Raw genomic sequence first — 17,606 nt, 5'->3', positions numbered from 1 at the left:
GTTGATTACAAGCGCCCCATGCTGCGCTTTCACTAGTGGCCACACCCCTTTCTTTAGACAAGCTGTGTCTAAAGAAAGGTCCGCGGCGCTAATAAACTGAAAGCGTGATATTGGGCACTTTTACTAAAAAAAGTATTTGTTTGTCAAGTTGACAAACAAATGCTTTTTTTGTAAATGCGTCCAGTCAAAGCACAAATGGCGCGCTGAATTTTGCAGTAAAGCATGTAGTGCCTGCAGTAGACAAAACCATTAAAATAAAATAGCGCTTACAAAGTAAATAGGGCGTACCATGTAACAACTGTGGTAAAAGGGTGAGTTCTCATGGGAGGTTACAAATGAAGACAAGGTGGTAATAAGGAGGGACTAACAAGCCTATTGACGAATCAGAAGCCAGCATTTATGAAGGACAATAACACAAGCCAATGACAAATATTGGCGCGAGTGGGTGGGGCTTCAAGTCCATACTCCAATACAGCATGGCACCCAGAGCAGTGCATGCGCTGCCCAGGCTTGACCTAATAAGATACATAGCACCAGGGTACAAGTCGGGGGTACACTCAGGTACACAGCGCCCACCTATTATTTTCACAGGGTGTATGCCATCCCCCCTGCCAAGAACTTGGGCCCCACAGAAATATGCTGAACTTGTCCCCGTGTAATTTTCAGGCACAGGGACACGTTCAGCAGCGCCTGCACCTTATCTGCTTTGATCCCCAGCAGGAACGCGCAGGCAGCGAGGGGGCTTTCTTTTCATCTCCAGCTGGGCCAAAGTTAAGGGGCCATGAAGGCTCCTTTTGTTTGAATAGCCTGACTAGAGGCAGTCTGGAACCTCACTCTTAAATGTAAATGCCACAGAGGAGAAACAAAGGGACACAGCTTGTTATCTCTTCACAGGTACTAAGAGAGGGGTCCTTTTGCCTTTGTTCAGTCCTTGAATGTAAGAGATGCATGCACTGTAAGAATGTCAGGTGTGTTGGTCTGTCCCGGTATTTACACAACAATTTCAATAGCACTATTGTATTTCTTTTATAGCGCTAGACAATCCAATGCAGGGTGTCAGAGCTCTTTACGTAAAATACACATTATATATTGAAAATCAATCATGTACATGTGTAAATCAATGTACAAGATGAGTTTCTTTCTCCATGAGACTACAGGCCGGCTGGTCCCCTACTTGAGTTCCGAGGAGGGGGAAGGGGGGGGAGGGGGTTGTGAGAGTGCCCCTTCCTCTATGCTGTGTGTGTCCCTTCACTTTCTGGTGACACAGCAGGGGGTCTCTACGAGCCGAGGCCTGTTGATGGCCTTCCATCTTGTCGGTGCCCCCCCCCCATGGCCTCGTTAGGCCTCTTCTAGTTAACCACGAAAACAAAGGATAGACTTCCACAAGCCTTTACACTGGTTAAGCAATCACAGCGGCCATCTTGGAACGGTACTAGATTACCAATGGTTTTGGACTTCTCTGCTATGCTTGCCCGCAGGTTCACTTCTGGTCCTGATCTATTTGAACTTTTGAACTTTTGAACTTTAACGATGTCCCATGGGCGGAAATCAAAACTGTCTGTACTTGCTGCGGTGCCCGAACAACTTTGGCTGATGCCCGGTGGAGCTGTCATATGCAGCTATAGAGGAGTTTGGCTCTGGTTCACCCCTCGGCCAGCACCTACCCAGCCGGGTATTGGACATCGTTTTCCTCGCCTCCCCGTTGTGTTTTCCAACCTGCATTCCCTACCCCTGTTTACTATTCCCCCTCTACCTCTTCACTCCCCATAAAACGTGTGTATGCGCTAATAATCTCACATTATTGTGTAAATTCATGTTTTTTCTTTTCTCCTATGTCTATACTTGTCTATGTAATTATATAACCTGTAACTCACTGATCCTCATGTAAAGCGCTCCGAAACCTCCGGGTCTAGCCAGCACTATATAAAACTTTGTAAATAAATAAATGAGTTACATGAGACAGGGTTACAAGGTGCAAGAGTCACATGTCCTTCTTAGCTCACTGTGCTATATTACACGGATTACAATTCATGACCTGCAGGTAACAAAAGAATCTCTGTGTAAAAAGCAGTAACCCACTTTACTATCTACATGAAATAAAAATCTGTCATCTGCATGTTACATGATGTGCTTTGCAGGAGACACATTAACCCACTATGCTACTTTGATTCAAATCTGGGACCTCACAAAACACAGATCTCTCCAACAAGCGTGTTCGCCTCCAGAGTTATCTCTCCATTATTAGTATTCCCTGAGATGATTTACTGGGCACCTTTACAGCAGATGCCTTAACCCATAAAATATTTCAAAATGCAGACTTTGCAACCAATTAAGCAGAACAGATCTACTGCCATGCTTCTCCTTGTTGCCAATTTCTTTGCGACAGGGTTTAAAAAATGTGTATATCAGTTGAGGCCCAGATTTTGCCTCTGGATTGCGCCCCTTTTTTGGCACAGCCCCGATGCCAAATCGCATTTGTTAAATCTCATAATGTGCTTAAATGTACTCATGATATATCTGATAAACACATATGAGGTCTTAATTTCTGATGTCACTTCTTGTGATGTCACATCCAGTGAGGTCACTTCCTGTTATGTCATGTGCAATGTCACGTGTCGTGACATCATGCGCTGTGATGGCACGTGTCATGATTTTACTTGCATACTGCCTAACCTGGTTAGTCCCCCCACTTCTTTTTTTAGGACTTGTGCCCTGCATAGCACCTCTTTTTTAAGCTAATATCCCCCAAAAAGGCCATATAGGTACAATTTTGATACACAGATCTACCCACCCAAATCAAATGAATCACCGTAGGGTGTAGTAGTATCACAACCAACGAATAGAGAGGGCAGATATACACATTCAATTATAATATTTTCAACATCATAATGCATAATCTAGTGCAGATGGCACAATTTGCAACTTTTTGCCAGATTGCCAGATAATTGACTCACCTCTGCCACATAATTTGACCTTCTCCTGACGCATAATTCCAGTAGCCCTGCGCATAGTGCTATTTTCCTATGAGACAACCTCATCTGCACCTGTAACATTTGCAGAAGCAGTGGCTTATCTCGGAACCGTGAGACACATGGCCCTTCACCCATTACTATTTAACCAGGGCCAATGGAATGATGGGACTTTGTAGCTGCTGCATTTTCCACATAATTGAGGATCTGCAAAATATTACACAAAGTCCATCATTTGCTGCATAATCTGCAGATTTTAACAAAAAATGACTTCTAGCTCCAACTAGTCTAATTTTACTAAAAAACAGCAACACCTATTGTCGCGCAGTAGAAAGCGCTGTGCAAAGGTAGACTGCTCACCTATTTGTTGCTTATTGTTGTATTTGGGCATTAAATCGGTTCTCATGGGGTGAAACCTTTGCAGACAGCGGACAGCTGCACAATGAGCCAGACGCCCTTACATTTACTGCTTTATAACCAGGCCCACTGAAATTCTATCATTTTGCAGCCACTGCATTTTCTGCATATTTATGAATTTGCCACATAAACCATCATCATCTGAAGCATAATCTGCTGATTTTAATAATTCATGTTGTTTTCAGCTCATCTGGATCAAAAATACCAAGAGATGCAGTGACCTGTTGCTGAGCAGTGGAAGGCTTTTATGGGTGTTGAATGTATACAAATGGGGTGGAATCTTTGTCCAGACAGTATTAACTAAATATTGTAGTAATACTATAAACAAATGAACTATCTGCATCTAGCTAGGAACGCCGCATAATTCTTGCGTTTTCTTGCTGCAGGTTTAGTCAACTCTGCTGCATTATTTGGACTTCCCCTGCCGCATAATTCCAGTGAGCCTGCATTTAACTGGCACCCAACGTCAGCTCTCAAACGAGGAACTCACCCTGCACCTGTTTCACTCTGGGCTAAATTAAAGCCCTTATGCGCCCATATAACTGCCTCAAACACGTTTAAAGTCATGCTTTGATCATGATGATGGGTTGGACCCAAAGATCAGAAACTAAGCTTCCTGCAGAATCCAGCTGACTCTGTGTGTGTGTTTAGGTGCTCATTTTGTATGCAAGCCAATAAGAAAGCCTCTCTTTGGGTTCCGGCATTGCAAGTGGCGCGCCTAGGAGTCTGTTTTCCCAGTTCCCTAAGAAGTCTCTGAGTGCAAACACTGTATGGAGTAAACTGATTCAAACTGGTAAGACACTGGACTAATCATGATAAAAGTATTCCAGAGATTCAGCCAGGAGAAGGAGACACCACAGGGCTGAAATGGTCATTAATCCTTCAGGGATTCTAGTAGGAAATACTACTACAGTGGGTAATATGAAACTGTAATGCTTGAACTCATACATGCTCGTATAAGGAAATAAATTAACCCTACTGTTAAGCAAGCTATCGGTCAGGAGGGGTGGACATAGTGATAAGTCGGAAAATAAATATAATTTCAGACCCCTAAATTCAGTTTGGACAGTGTGTTTTTTAGTGAATGAATAATTTTTGTTTATGAAAAGCAGAATATTCTAGTGCATTCTTAATTGTTGTGTCAAGTGAGTTGTGAATACAAATTTCGTGCAGGCTAGGAGGCAATGGATTGTCCCGGTGTGTAAAAACCTGGGGTTCTCCCATTGTCTGCATGCATATAGGGTTTTCAAAACTGACACAAAAACAACAAAACCCCTGCACTGGGAAAACAACAATAATGTCTGAATGACTTCTAGTTACTGTAACATAAGTAAACTGTGCACATCGAAAGTTTCTCAAAGTCAATAAATTACAAAGTGCCGCGAAAGGAATTTCAATGAAGTAGAGTTCTTGGTGTAAAACATCGGTTTATTGTTCCTCTTGTACTGGTACTGTATTATTTAAACATCAGGAAGAAATAAAAAACAGGAAGGCCAGGCAAATTAAAAGAGATGACGCAGATTACCGTAATGGTCGAATTTTTACTTATGATCGCAAATACGACTCTCTAATTCGTCCTAACAACCCCAAAAAAGGTGGCAACATCTCATCTGCCCCTAGCTCTGTCTCCTCCAGTAATGCATCCCTAAATTCTGTTGGTATAAGCGAACCTGAACGGGAAAGGGGGGACTTGCAAGACACCAACAGTACCCCTTTTTTAGTGGAGCTAGAACGGATGCGCAAAGGGAACAAGACCCAACCCCAAAGAGATACAACAGATCAAAGACCCATAGAGGCAGCAGGGGTGGCAAACGAAGAGTACCGAAAAAAACTAAGGTCAGGAACAGCAAGGAAATAGGGAACGAACACAATGAAGTCCAAGTGGTTAACCTTTCCTCTTTTCCACTAACTCCTGATATGACCAATCTCCTTTCCAAAGGCCTTAATTTCAACCCCTACTCAACAGGAGACACATGCCAAACGAAAATAGACCTCTTTAAATTTGTACGGAGCCTCAAACTAAAAAAGTATTTTGCTGGAAAAACTACCAACACCAAAAATGTTAAAAATATTCCTGATGTTCTAACAGATAATGTGACAACAATAAAAGATATACAAGCCATTCACCTATTGTTATCCATTACTGAATGCGAAGACAGCCCCCTAGAGATGGGACAACTTTTAGAAGAACTGAACATAGACACAGATCTGGGGGTTGTTAGTGGTCTTAAAAGCAAATCCACTTGGACACCGACACTACCAGGTGGTAACAACATTGACACTTTCTACAAACGAGTTCTTGATGACATCAACAGAATCAACACGAAAAAACTCAATGAAACATTTACTTTTAAAGACAACCTCACCAAAGGAGAGCGTCTTGCCCTCACCACACTCACACAGACTTCCACCATTGTGATCCGCGAAGCGGATAAAGGAGGGAACATTGTGATCATGAATGCAGACGACTATAACAATGAAGTACTAAATCAATTAGCAGACATTTCTTGTTATGAACCAATCACACTTAACCCCATGGGCACCTTAACATCATCCATCAACAACCACCTACACAAATGGAAAGAAGATGGCCTTCTAAATGAAGATGAATACCTGTACCTTAAAGTACTCAAACCGACATACCCATGGCTATACACCCTTCCCAAAATCCACAAAGATCTCCCCTTCCCACCAGGCAGACCCATAGTCTCTGGTATAGGGGGCCCGACTGAGAGACTGGCAGAATATGTGGATGTATTTCTAGGCCCACTGGTTAAAAACCTACCCTCATTCATTCAGGACTCCAAACATATATTGAGTGTACTAAACGACCTGGAATGGCAACCGAACACCACCATAGTGACAATGGATGTAGTTGCCCTCTACACGAGCATCAATCCTGTCCTAGGTATAGAGGCAGTTACACGGGTTCTATCCAACAGACCGGCATCCCTGTGGGCCCATACCCAAATGTTGACATCTATGATGACCCTAATCCTTAACAATAACTTCTTTATGTTTCAAAAAAACTGGTATCGACAAAAACGCGGAGTCGCCATGGGCTCTAAGTTTTCGCCATCTTTCGCCAATCTTTTCATGGGTGCTTTCGAAACTGACCACATCTGGGGCACCAAAGGCAGTGAATATACCGACTCCATACTATTTTGGGGACGTTATATTGATGACTGCATCTTACTCTGGACAGGTTCGGATGAACTACTCCAAAGCTTCTTTGATCACCTCAACCACAACAACTGGGAATTGAACTTCACCATGAAGTCCAGTAAAACCAAAATGGAGTTTCTGGACTTAGAATTCTACGTCCTCGATAACAAACTACACAGCAGACTATACAGGAAGCCCACGTCGTGTAATGCTATTCTTCGAGCTGACAGTTATCATCCGCCACACCAGATCAGATCCATACCTTTTGGTGAATTTCTCAGAGCCAGGAGAAACTGCAGCAAGGAGAGCGACCTGGTAGATACCTTACAAGACATGGAACGGAGATTCGAAAGACGTGGATATCCTCAAACCATCCTGTCCACAGCCAAAAAGAGAATAACCAAAATTACAAGACCAGAGACACTTAAATGTAACAACTCTAACAAAGCGAAAGACTCTACATTGAGGATGATCACTGAATTCAATAGTCTACACAAATAAATTCGCACCAGTATGACTAAACACTGGAGTCTGCTAAAAAATGATTCAGTACTAAAGGATATAATTCCTCCAACTCCTCAAATAACTTTCCGCAGAGGAAGAACTTTGAAAAATAGACTCAGTCCCACTGTTCCACGAACAGACATGACCCCGGACTGGCTGACACAACGCAGTAAGGGGTTTTTCAAATGCGGCTTTTGTGTAATGTGTAAATGGGCTAAACACAAGACAACGAAATTCAATGGACCAAATGGAGACACATATGATATCAGAGTGAACATCAACTGCACTACGAAATATGTAATATACATAATTGAATGCCAATGCGGGAAACAGTATGTGGGCAGTACAATAAGGTGTCTAAAGGACAGAATCTCTGAACACATGAGAGCAATACAAAAACAAGACCCTAAGTATCCTGTTGCCCTACATATAGCCAAATGTCAACCCACCATTGAAGACTTCCGTATCTGTTTCTATGGCATTGAAACAGTACCCATCCACATAAGGGGTGGAAACCGAGAGCTGGCTCTAAGACGCAAAGAAGCGACTTGGATTATGCGTCTTCGCAGCATAGAATTCGGTCTGAACTATGACCCTGAGATGCAATATTTTTTGGGTAACTAAACTGAACGTCACATTGTGACAAGATTACATATACATTTATAATGCTCCATACCCATCTCCACATTTCAGCAATAGCAATAAATGTTTTCATAAACGCATATCCTCACCAACAGGCCTTAAACCTATACGCAAAAGTATTACTATGCCTCTGAAAGTATGCCCATACAACAGAATTAATATGTTGATGCAAACATCTGTCTTTCTGTTGTTTCTTTGAACTGTGTTTATTTAACTGTATATTTTCACTTAATATGTTACTTTACAATCGTGTACTTTACTGTTATGTCGTCTGCCGATTGACACACCAGATAACCTCTATAGACACTCATCCATGGGACCAAGAATCAACCTAATTAACTTCTGCCTTACCGCCGTTCACTGATTCTTGGTAGTCCTTATTATTAACTGCATTCCTTTTCGGAACACCGACTTTTTGATAAATTAGTATTTCTTCCAAAAACTCCACCACCAGTCTTCCCCTTACTCCACACAACGGAGTTTCATAGTATTTCTTCTAAATGCAGTCACGCTTTAACTAGAAGCATAATACACCGCCGGTCTAGTTCTTTACGAGCGGGGGGAAAAAAAAAACGGAACTACACCATAAAAGACGCCCCAACTTCCTGTCAGGTGACCGTCTTTGAAAAACGGCGCCGGGAACTACAGGAGGGGGAACAAATCCAGTCAGGTAAATTATCTCGCGTTTCGAACTGATCAATCCTTTTCTCTGACAAACACCGAAACAGAAAGGAGGAGGATTCCACCATACCCTTTGTTTGTCTTTACTCCCTTTACAGGTGTATCCGCCTGTCTACCCTATTTTGAGCGCTACTGCTTCAATCTCTTCTCCTCCCGGTTATGGCCTCCTTACGACTACACTAAGGTATGAGTATTGATCCACGGGTTCTGTTAAAGACACCACTCCCCGCCTCGGGTTTTGGTACGATTTACATAACCGTCTCTGTTTATTATCATATATGATACGCATTATGTATACCCGTAGGAACCATCAAACTACGCGAGTAAAGTTCATCACCCATATTTCGCCCTTTTCGGGCGTTGGCCACAACACCACTTCCGGTTCTTTCTTTCAAGAGGGTGAGTCTTGTAGTTCTGTTTTCATTAACTGTTAGGTAAAAAAACTCGGATTTGGGTTTACCCCACAGTAAAACCTACATCCATTAAGATACGGGTCATAATTACCGCTCTAGCACGTAATAATTGTTTTTACAAGCACTAGACACTCTACAGTTGGTGTTCCGATATGATACACAGATTTTGTTTTACAACACCTTTTTACAGATATCCTCCTTTTCCGTTTTTCACACACAGTGACCTGTGGCGTGCAAAATATTTATCGTCTCTATAGAAATTGTTGACACTACCCCTTGGCTCTACAACAATTCACTACTTGGAGAAAAATAATTTTTTTTGTTCTAAAATATCACATGATGAGCGTTGGGGTTCTATTTATTTATTATTTTTGTTTAGGTAAAATTTAATATACCGAATACGATATTCTAGAATACATCAATGTCTATAAATAATACAATCTATCCAATAAATCAACACCCCCTTTCTTCATTTTTAACCAGTGCTATCCACTTTTGCCTTGTTTAATGCAACCAGTTCTAAATCGTTTTTACTTTGCAAAATTATCGTGATATTCAACAAAAGCATATGTAATGTGTTGGACGTAATAGTTCATATGGACTCACTAAACAGTCACTACGAGTCACAATGGGGTGTGTACCCGATAACAAACACAGACACTGATGTTCAACTTCGCCACTATTCATATTTTCTCGCACTGGTCAGTGTGCTTTTACTTTAGAATTAATAATGCTCTAGATTGTTACAGTGTGGTCTATATCCACGCAATCTGTATACTCACTAAAGAAACATTATCACCTTTCACTTCCACCAAAGTCACCTGTATAACAAAATCCATGTCACTCTTTTGACACAATGTCACTCCATGGCATGCCTAGTTTTCTCACCAAGGGTTCACCAACCACTTTTCACTTAATTCATGTAGACCAACCATACAAATGCGTCTTTTGTATCTATACCCAGCCCTGAAGATTCGCAGTCGGTTTCCCTGCGATGAAACACGTGTTGGCCAGTACAAGAGGAACAATAAACCGATGTTTTACACCAAGAACTCTACTTCATTGAAATTCCTTTCGCGGCACTTTGTAATCTATTGACTTTGAGAAACTTTCGATGTGCACAGTTTACTTATGTTACAGTAACTAGAAGTCATTCAGACATTATTGTTGTTTTCCCAGTGCAGGGGTTTTGTTGTTTTTGTGCAATTTGTGTGGATTTTGTGATCCAACTTTGAGCGGTTACGAGGGATTACCGCCCGCCCTTTTGCCTGGATTCTGATAACCCATAGCAGTACAATACTTTGCGGTTACTTGGTTGCGTGCCTGACCAACTCTGGAATACCTTAAACCCTCCCAGTAGATCAATGGTTTTCAAAACTGACTTATCTGGGCCCATAGTCTTTGCAATAGCTAAATACCTGGGAATAGTCTGGCACAAGAGAAGACACCTATGTACTCGGGATGTGTGATAACTGTTAAATCGCAAATTTATTGCAGCAATAATGTTATTAAGTATGAGGCTGGTCCTTGTTTTATAAATTGCTTTCTAATGTTTTTATTCTTCTATTTTTATCTCTTTTAAATGTTTTGCTTCTTTGTACCTTTTATGGCAATCGGATAATACATGCCGAAATAAAGTTGACAATGAATGAATGAATGAATACAAATTTCATTGAAATGTTAGTAGTTAGGGTGTGTAAGACAGTAATACACTCACCTGAACTGGATTCTCCAGGTAATTAGTAAAAATTGTGCAGTGTGTTTTTGTTCTAAATAGCTCAAGTCACTCCTTCTCCTTAAAATGAGAAAGTGAGACCTCCTCTCCTGCTTGCAAAGCTTTGCCCCATACGACAGGTCCAGAGTGCATTCTCACACACTGCATGCTCAGCATTTAAAAGGAGGAATATAGCGCTGTGACACGACTGATGCTACTTACTACACTCATACCAGTCTCTGCCTTCAGAAAGGTCCCTCTGCATGTTATCAATGCTAGTTTTAAGAGCATGTATGTCACAGCCTCAACCCCATTACAGTGACCAACCACTACATCGACTGAACATATTAACAATACAAACTACATCAACTTTCCTTTACTTCAATAGGTTTTCTATCCTAGCTTCAGTCTTAACAATGAAGGCTCTTCAGTCTTATCTTATCTTATCTTAAGCGCACGGTCACCCCAGGGTTTCATGGAGCTACTCCTGCTTAAGCAATAACAACAAACCCTACTAGTAGGCTAGTCCAAACAGCCGAGTCTTGAGTGCCTTACGAAAGCCCAAAAGGTTGTCGCAGCTTCTTGTTGTTACCGGGAGAGGGTTCCAAAAGGTGTCCAAGTCCAAATAAGAGCATGTCAAGGTAATAGTCCTAGTTTGAAGTGTGTGGTAAGTACACGGGGAGAACGCCAACATGACAATGCGATATTGGGGTCAATGTAATAGGGTTCAAGTCATGGAAGTCCATATGTTTTTGCGTTCAGGGTCCTGGTCAGCCATTGTGACAGCCCCCTGCTCCTCTCATGCCTCCATACCCTGTCTCTTGTTCTCTTTAGCATCGTACATTGCTATGCAGCCCTTCAAACTTTAATAAACAAACATATTCCCGAGAGTTCACTGCCTGATTTCCCCTCCCTTCACTGGACAAGAACAGCCTTAGAGCTTCTATATTGCCAGTTTAACATTCCTATGTGTCACATTGTCTCACCTCCACTTGTTCACACAATCCTCAGGCATGGGTGCTTATGTATCGCAGTTTAATGCCAGAAACGATTGCAAGCACAAACCAGTGTCGGATAACTGTGCCTCCCACAGTGTTCCATGAATTGAGATTCTGTGAACTCTCACCCCAGTATTAAGTAGAGACACACCAATGAAAACAACAAGGAAAGGGGCATCCAATACCACAAACTCCAAAGTCTGCAGGCTTAAGAAATCGTCTTTATTTCAATTTCCCTCATTCCATTAACGCAGCACAGCCAGCGTGTTTTGTTCAGAGAAACTGAACTTCTTCCCGGCTTAATTCATGTTTTATCTGATTAAATGACATTGTAGTAACATCTGGGTGTCTCAGAACCCTCACAATTCTGTATTCCACGGATTGGAATGGATGTAATAATCCTCAAATTTTAGGGGAGTATCACGTACCTCAAGATGACAACAGAATCTGAGTGAACAGCAGGAGATGCAGGGCCCGATTCACAGAACTAACTTAAGACAAAATCCTAAACTTACTACTTTTGGTATTCACAGAAGTTAGGATTGTGTCTTAAGTTTGTCTTAAGACAGACTTAAGACAGACTTAAGATAGACTTAAGTTAGGATTTTGTCTTAAGTTTGTCTTAAGACAGACTTAAGACAGACTTAAGTTAGGATTTTGTCTTAAGTCTGTCTTAAGACAAACTTAACACAAACTTAAGACAAAATCCTAACTTCTGTGAATACCAAAAGTAGTAAGTTTGGGATTTTGTCTTAAGTTAGTTCTGTGAATCGGGCCCGCAGTGTCATTTCTCACGAAAGGTAATGGCCAAAAAAACGTCATCCATTCCAATATGTGGAGTATAGAATTCTGAGGCGCCCAGATGTTACTACAATGTCATTTAATCAGATAATACATTAATTAAGTCCTGAGGATGTTCGTTTTTTCTGCCAGAAATATATAGTTGTTTGGTTCCTTCTTCATTAGAAGCACCAGGCTGTTTTGGGCCTCTCCGTCAATCATGGATGCCACGGATACTACAGGGCTGCTGCGGGGGGATGTATGACGGACCAATGCTAGCTATTACAACGCATGCCGTTACATCGCAGTCGTTACAATGACTGCGATGTTACCACGCTATGCCATTACAACGCAAGTCTTTACATCGACTTGCGCTAGATGGCGTGCTAACATTAAAAAAGTGTAATTTATAATTCCAACTCCAGTCCACTTAACAGTAGGGAAGTTGGGATAATAAACTACACTATTTGTAATGTTAGCACGCCATCTAGCGCAAGCCGATGTAAAGACTTGCGTGCGTTGTAATGGCATAGCGTGGTTACATCGCGGTCGTTGTAACGACCGCGTTGTAACAGCATTGCGGTGTAGTGACCGCGTTGTTAACGATGTTTCCCCTGCAGGGCCTATACATGATACATGTGGCTGACATGTCCAGTATTCTGCCCAGCCCAGCCCAGCCCACCCCACCCCACCCCACCCTCTTACACTCATTGCTCCTCCGACAGACTCACCCGAGGCCTGGCCTGGCCTGCAGCTTCAGTGGCAGGGGCGATTGGGCGGCACTGCAGAAGACCGGTCCAGCAATAATTAAGTTATGGCCGGCGGCGAGGTGCAACGACAGCGAACATAAATTAAGTTTCGTAACCTATGACATCCGAGCAAGACTGATGTGTTGTGCTTTGTGCTTGCTCGCTGCGGAGGTGGCCCCTAGAACGCGGGGGCTGCGCGGGCCTGTGTTACGTCCCTGGTGAGACAGTTGTATAATTATGGTACTGAGTGTAATGAATACAAACCCGGTGATTAAACCATCCCACGACAGCGGGCATAACTCTCAGGCGGAGCCGGGAAGAGCCGATAGCAGGAGAAGGGTGGGGCGCCACGCGAGGGGTACAGGCCAGGGCGTCTGTGGCTGAGCCGGGATCCCTCAGATGACGCAAGGAATTGGTGGAGCCTCCAGCACAGATTGAGGGATACTGTATCCTAGTTTGTGGGCCCAGAGGGAGGCGGCGGGCCTCCTCCCCGCTGTGTCTGACACATACCGAAGTAAGTGACGTGGAGACTATAGATCATTGGCAGGCAGCATTATAGATGGCAGCAGCTAATGTGCCAATGGCGAGTCAAACAAGCTGTCGCAATTGCGCAAAGGCAGCCACTTGTTTATATTTACATCCTGCTTTCACTTTAACAATAGCTGCCGCCCCACACAGCACTCCCGGAGTTGGCCGGCAGCTATTGCTAAAGTGAAAGCGCAGTGCAAAACGGAACACGCGGCCACCCTTGCCAAAGCCGAATTCCTAAAAAATAGTATTTACCGACTAATGAAGGAGACAGTGTAATGCCGCAAGTAAAAGATCCAGTCCTGAGGGTGGTCACAAAAGGAGACAGGGCGGTAACAAGGAGGGACTAAGAAGCCTCATTATCAATCAGAAGGCAGCATTTACCATAGACAATGCCACCAGCCAATGAAAAATATGGGCGGGGCTTCCACAACACTCCTACAACATACCCTACTACAGCATGCCTTGCAGAGCGAGTAGCGCATGCGCTGCAACTCCAGGCTCAACCTAAAAATGAATGTATCCTTGTGTAACGTAATTGGTGCTCATGTAAAGCGCTCCAATACCTTTGAACCGAGTTTGCCCTATATAAATCTGCAAAAAAAATGTGTAACTTTACTTTGACCCTATTGAGACATCCCAGTCCTAACTGTGGGAACTCTTCCATGATGTCTTCTGCATGAGATAAATGTACTTGCTTGGCAAATAGCACTAACTCTAGATCTTCAGCTGTGTGACAACCTATCAGTTGTTCCATGACTCGCTTCTACCGCTATGAACCCTTGGATAAGGATGGGTATAGCGCCTCCGTAATTGTATATTCTGGCTTTGGTCCTGGCCAACGGTGGGCGCGGTTCCAGACGCCGGTACTGCTCTACATCTACGGTGTTCACTGATGCCCCGGTGTCACTGAGTCCGGTTACAGGTACACCATCCACGCATACTTTACACATGGGTGGGGGTCTCTTTTGATTATGTCGGCTGGTGAATGATACAGTGAATACTTCACCTTTATCGTCCTCCTACTCTTCAAGATTCCTTATTTGGTGGCTCACCATGGCTGCGGCACCTTGCTCCTCCTCTGCTTCCGACACCACTTTGACCTTAACAAACTTCCTGAACTTCCCTCTGCTGTTGTTCTGTCTCGACTCTCCCGAGCTTACCCTTGCAAAATAATCTCATCTTCCACACTGCAAACATGTTTTCCCTTTTGCAGGACAGTTCTTCAGGGGGTGGCTCGTGAACCCCCAGCTCCCACACACTTTTTGGGTAGATCCTGCTAGGAACTTTCCTCGGCCTTGCCCAGCTCCTCTTCAGATGGCGTCCACATGTTCTTCTTCAATGTTCAGCGACACCGAGTATGCTGTTGTTGCGCTGCCCGCCAGGGCCGACTCCATTTCTCCCGCTCTCACATCGGCTAGTTCATGTGATCTACCCAGTATTAGGATTTCATCCAGTGATATGCCCGGTTGGTGAGGATCAGTTTTCTCAGCTTGGCCGAACGGCACCCTTGGATCAGTTGTGCCCTTATCTCAAACTGTTTGTCTATGCCTGTGCATGTGCTGACTAGTTTTCGTAGGTGCGCAATGAACTTGTCTACCGGATGTACGTTGTTACAACGCATGCTTTTACCACGCATGCTGTAACAACGCAAGTTTTAAAATGCATTCCATTAGAACGTATTACACTGGGGGGTGCTGGATAGTGAATATTTTAATTTACTATTCCAACACCAGTCCCCGTGGACACTAGGGAAGGTGTTGGATAGTAAATTAAAACTATTCCCTATCCTAGAGCGCCCCCCAGTGTAATGCGTTGTAATGGCTTTCGTTTTAAAGTCTGCGTTGTAATAGAACTGCGTCCTAAAAGTTGCGTTATAAAGGTTGTTCCCCATGTCTACTGACTCCTTTTCTTGCTGACAAGCTTATCTTAATTTAAAATGTTCAAAATACAGATTTAACTTGTTTCGCGTAACGCACAAAAGTATTTCTCCAGTCTCCCTATCCACGTTCTCCACCTCAAAATGGCCATGGCCGGGTCCGCTAGCTGACTGAAAAGGGGTAATGCCGGTAGTGCTGGCTGAGAGCAGCATTCATGAGAGAGCTCTTGAGCCTTATCATTGTCCTGCACTGACATCTTTGGGGCAGCTCCATGCACAACTCAGTTCACTGACGTGCGCCCATCCTGGTAGGTGCCTCACTGCTATGTAGGGTGCAACACTTGATGTCTTCCTCACTCTTTCCTTTATTTGGACTTTGTCCTTTGTCTCTCCTTACTTATTTTCATGTTTGGGGCTCTTGTCCCTTCCTTTTGATTCTTGCACTCTCCCGAGCAGTGCTCCGGTCCGCCACCACGTGGAGCCTTTTCCTCCCCTTCCTTTAGCAGCGTGGATTGCACGGCCTCTCCACGCTTCCCTTGCCTACGCTGGGCCTATGGCCACGCCCCTTCTTTTCTGATACAGGGCCTCCAGCACTTCCTTGCGCTGCCGCTTAGCTTCCTGCAGTCAGCGCAACGTCTTCTTCTGCTCTCCCTTGGTCACAGCAGTTCTTCGGTGCTCGAGCACGTCTTCTTCGGCTCTCCCTCGGTCACAGCAGTTCTTCGGTGCTCGAGCACCCACCGATAGCCAGGCCTCTCTGCTGCAGCACCGACGGTCACAAGCACCTTCCCACACTGCTGCTCCGCTCCTTCACGGAAAACAAAACATCCGCCTGCTTGTCCTTCCTCAGTTGTTGGCGTCTGGTGCATCGGCAGGCCCACGCCACTTAACCAGTAGAACCCTCGCAGGCTGTTGGAAGCCGGAGTCCCAGTCCCGCACCGCTGTCACCAAGTGCGAGACCCAGGACTCCCAACTCAATGTTAGGCCAAGTAAGGACACCGTTTAAGATAGCCCTGCTCACCCCCTTAGTAGCTTGGCACGAGCAGCCAGGCCTATCTCCAAGGCACAAGTGTTTTGCGTGTGAAACCACGCCCACAGTAACCCCCTGGTGACACCACAGATGGACTCCACACGAGTTTGATCAAAACGAGTATAACTTTATACAAAAGGTATACGATAAGACCACAGAATACATAGGCCAACATAGAATAAAGGGTAATATTCGTTCCGGCTGGCCGGTAGGTTCAAATCCCAACCACCGTTTTCAAAATTCTATGCTGATCGCAATGCTAGACTCACACACGGTGCAATGGACAAACAGTAGTGCACTGCGTAACGATGCAATCCTGAGCTGGGCACAGGAGAAATAATACAATGCGTAACGATACACCCCGGTACCTGCAATGGGAGAAATTATGCAATGCGTACCGCTACATTCATCTACTGCGCAATGAAGGAATAATGCAATGCGTCACACCCCAATCACGAACTTTGCAAGTAAGAAATAATGCAATGCGGCCACTACAATCATGTACTTTGCAATTAAGGAATAATGCAATGCGTAACTACAATCATGTACTTTGCAATGAAGAAATAAGGCAATGCAGGCCGCTACATCCTGTACTTGGCAAAGGAGAAATAATGCAATGCGTAGCGCTACAATCATGTACTTCGTTAGGCAATAATAATGTCAGGCGTCCTAAGACAGTCCGGCAGTTTGTTAGCAGCAATATTGGCAAAGTGTGTTAGGACAATCAGCCTCTTCAATAACAGTTGCCCCCCACATGGTTCAACGATGACACAGAGTACAGCTTCTTACTTTGTCCCCTGTACTGCCGCTCCTTTCGTCAGTACGGGCCCACTCTGAGCCGAAGCAAAGGCTCACGTCGTCAGAAGGACTGAGAGGCTGAAAGAGTGTCTCTCCGAGCCTGCACCCCACCCAGGTAGTAATTCACGTTACCTGGGGGCGCGACCTCTCTCTCCTCTCCTCCTTCCTCGAACTGGGCCTTCTGTGCAGAAATCTCTCAACCGGTCTCAGCGGCTCGGCCTGGCAGCTCAGCTCCTCCGAGGCTGCCGGTCTTGGCCACAACGGTTAGGAAGGTCTCAGGCGGCCGCAAGACAATGTACCCCATGCCCCTGAGATTACTTTTACTCCGGGTGCACATTCACC

General features: G+C 44.2%; 1 protein-coding gene across 1 annotated transcript in view; it reads left to right on the top strand.

Annotated features, from left to right (window-relative positions):
* The first annotated feature begins 5,555 nt into the window (after nt 1-5,555).
* LOC147706423 (uncharacterized) overlaps nt 5,556-17,606 on the top strand; it is a 117,546-nt gene continuing 105,495 nt past the window's right edge. Inside the window, exon 1 of the mRNA XM_086929612.1 lies at nt 5,556-6,011. Within this exon, the coding sequence (XP_086785738.1) occupies nt 5,556-6,011 (456 nt within the window). The remainder of the gene's footprint in view (nt 6,012-17,606) is intronic.

Source organism: Lissotriton vulgaris, chromosome 7 (assembly GCF_964263255.1).
Source record: "Lissotriton vulgaris chromosome 7, aLisVul1.2, whole genome shotgun sequence".
Taxonomy (NCBI): Eukaryota; Metazoa; Chordata; class Amphibia; order Caudata; family Salamandridae; genus Lissotriton; species Lissotriton vulgaris.
This window is presented reverse-complemented; position numbering and strand designations above follow the sequence as displayed.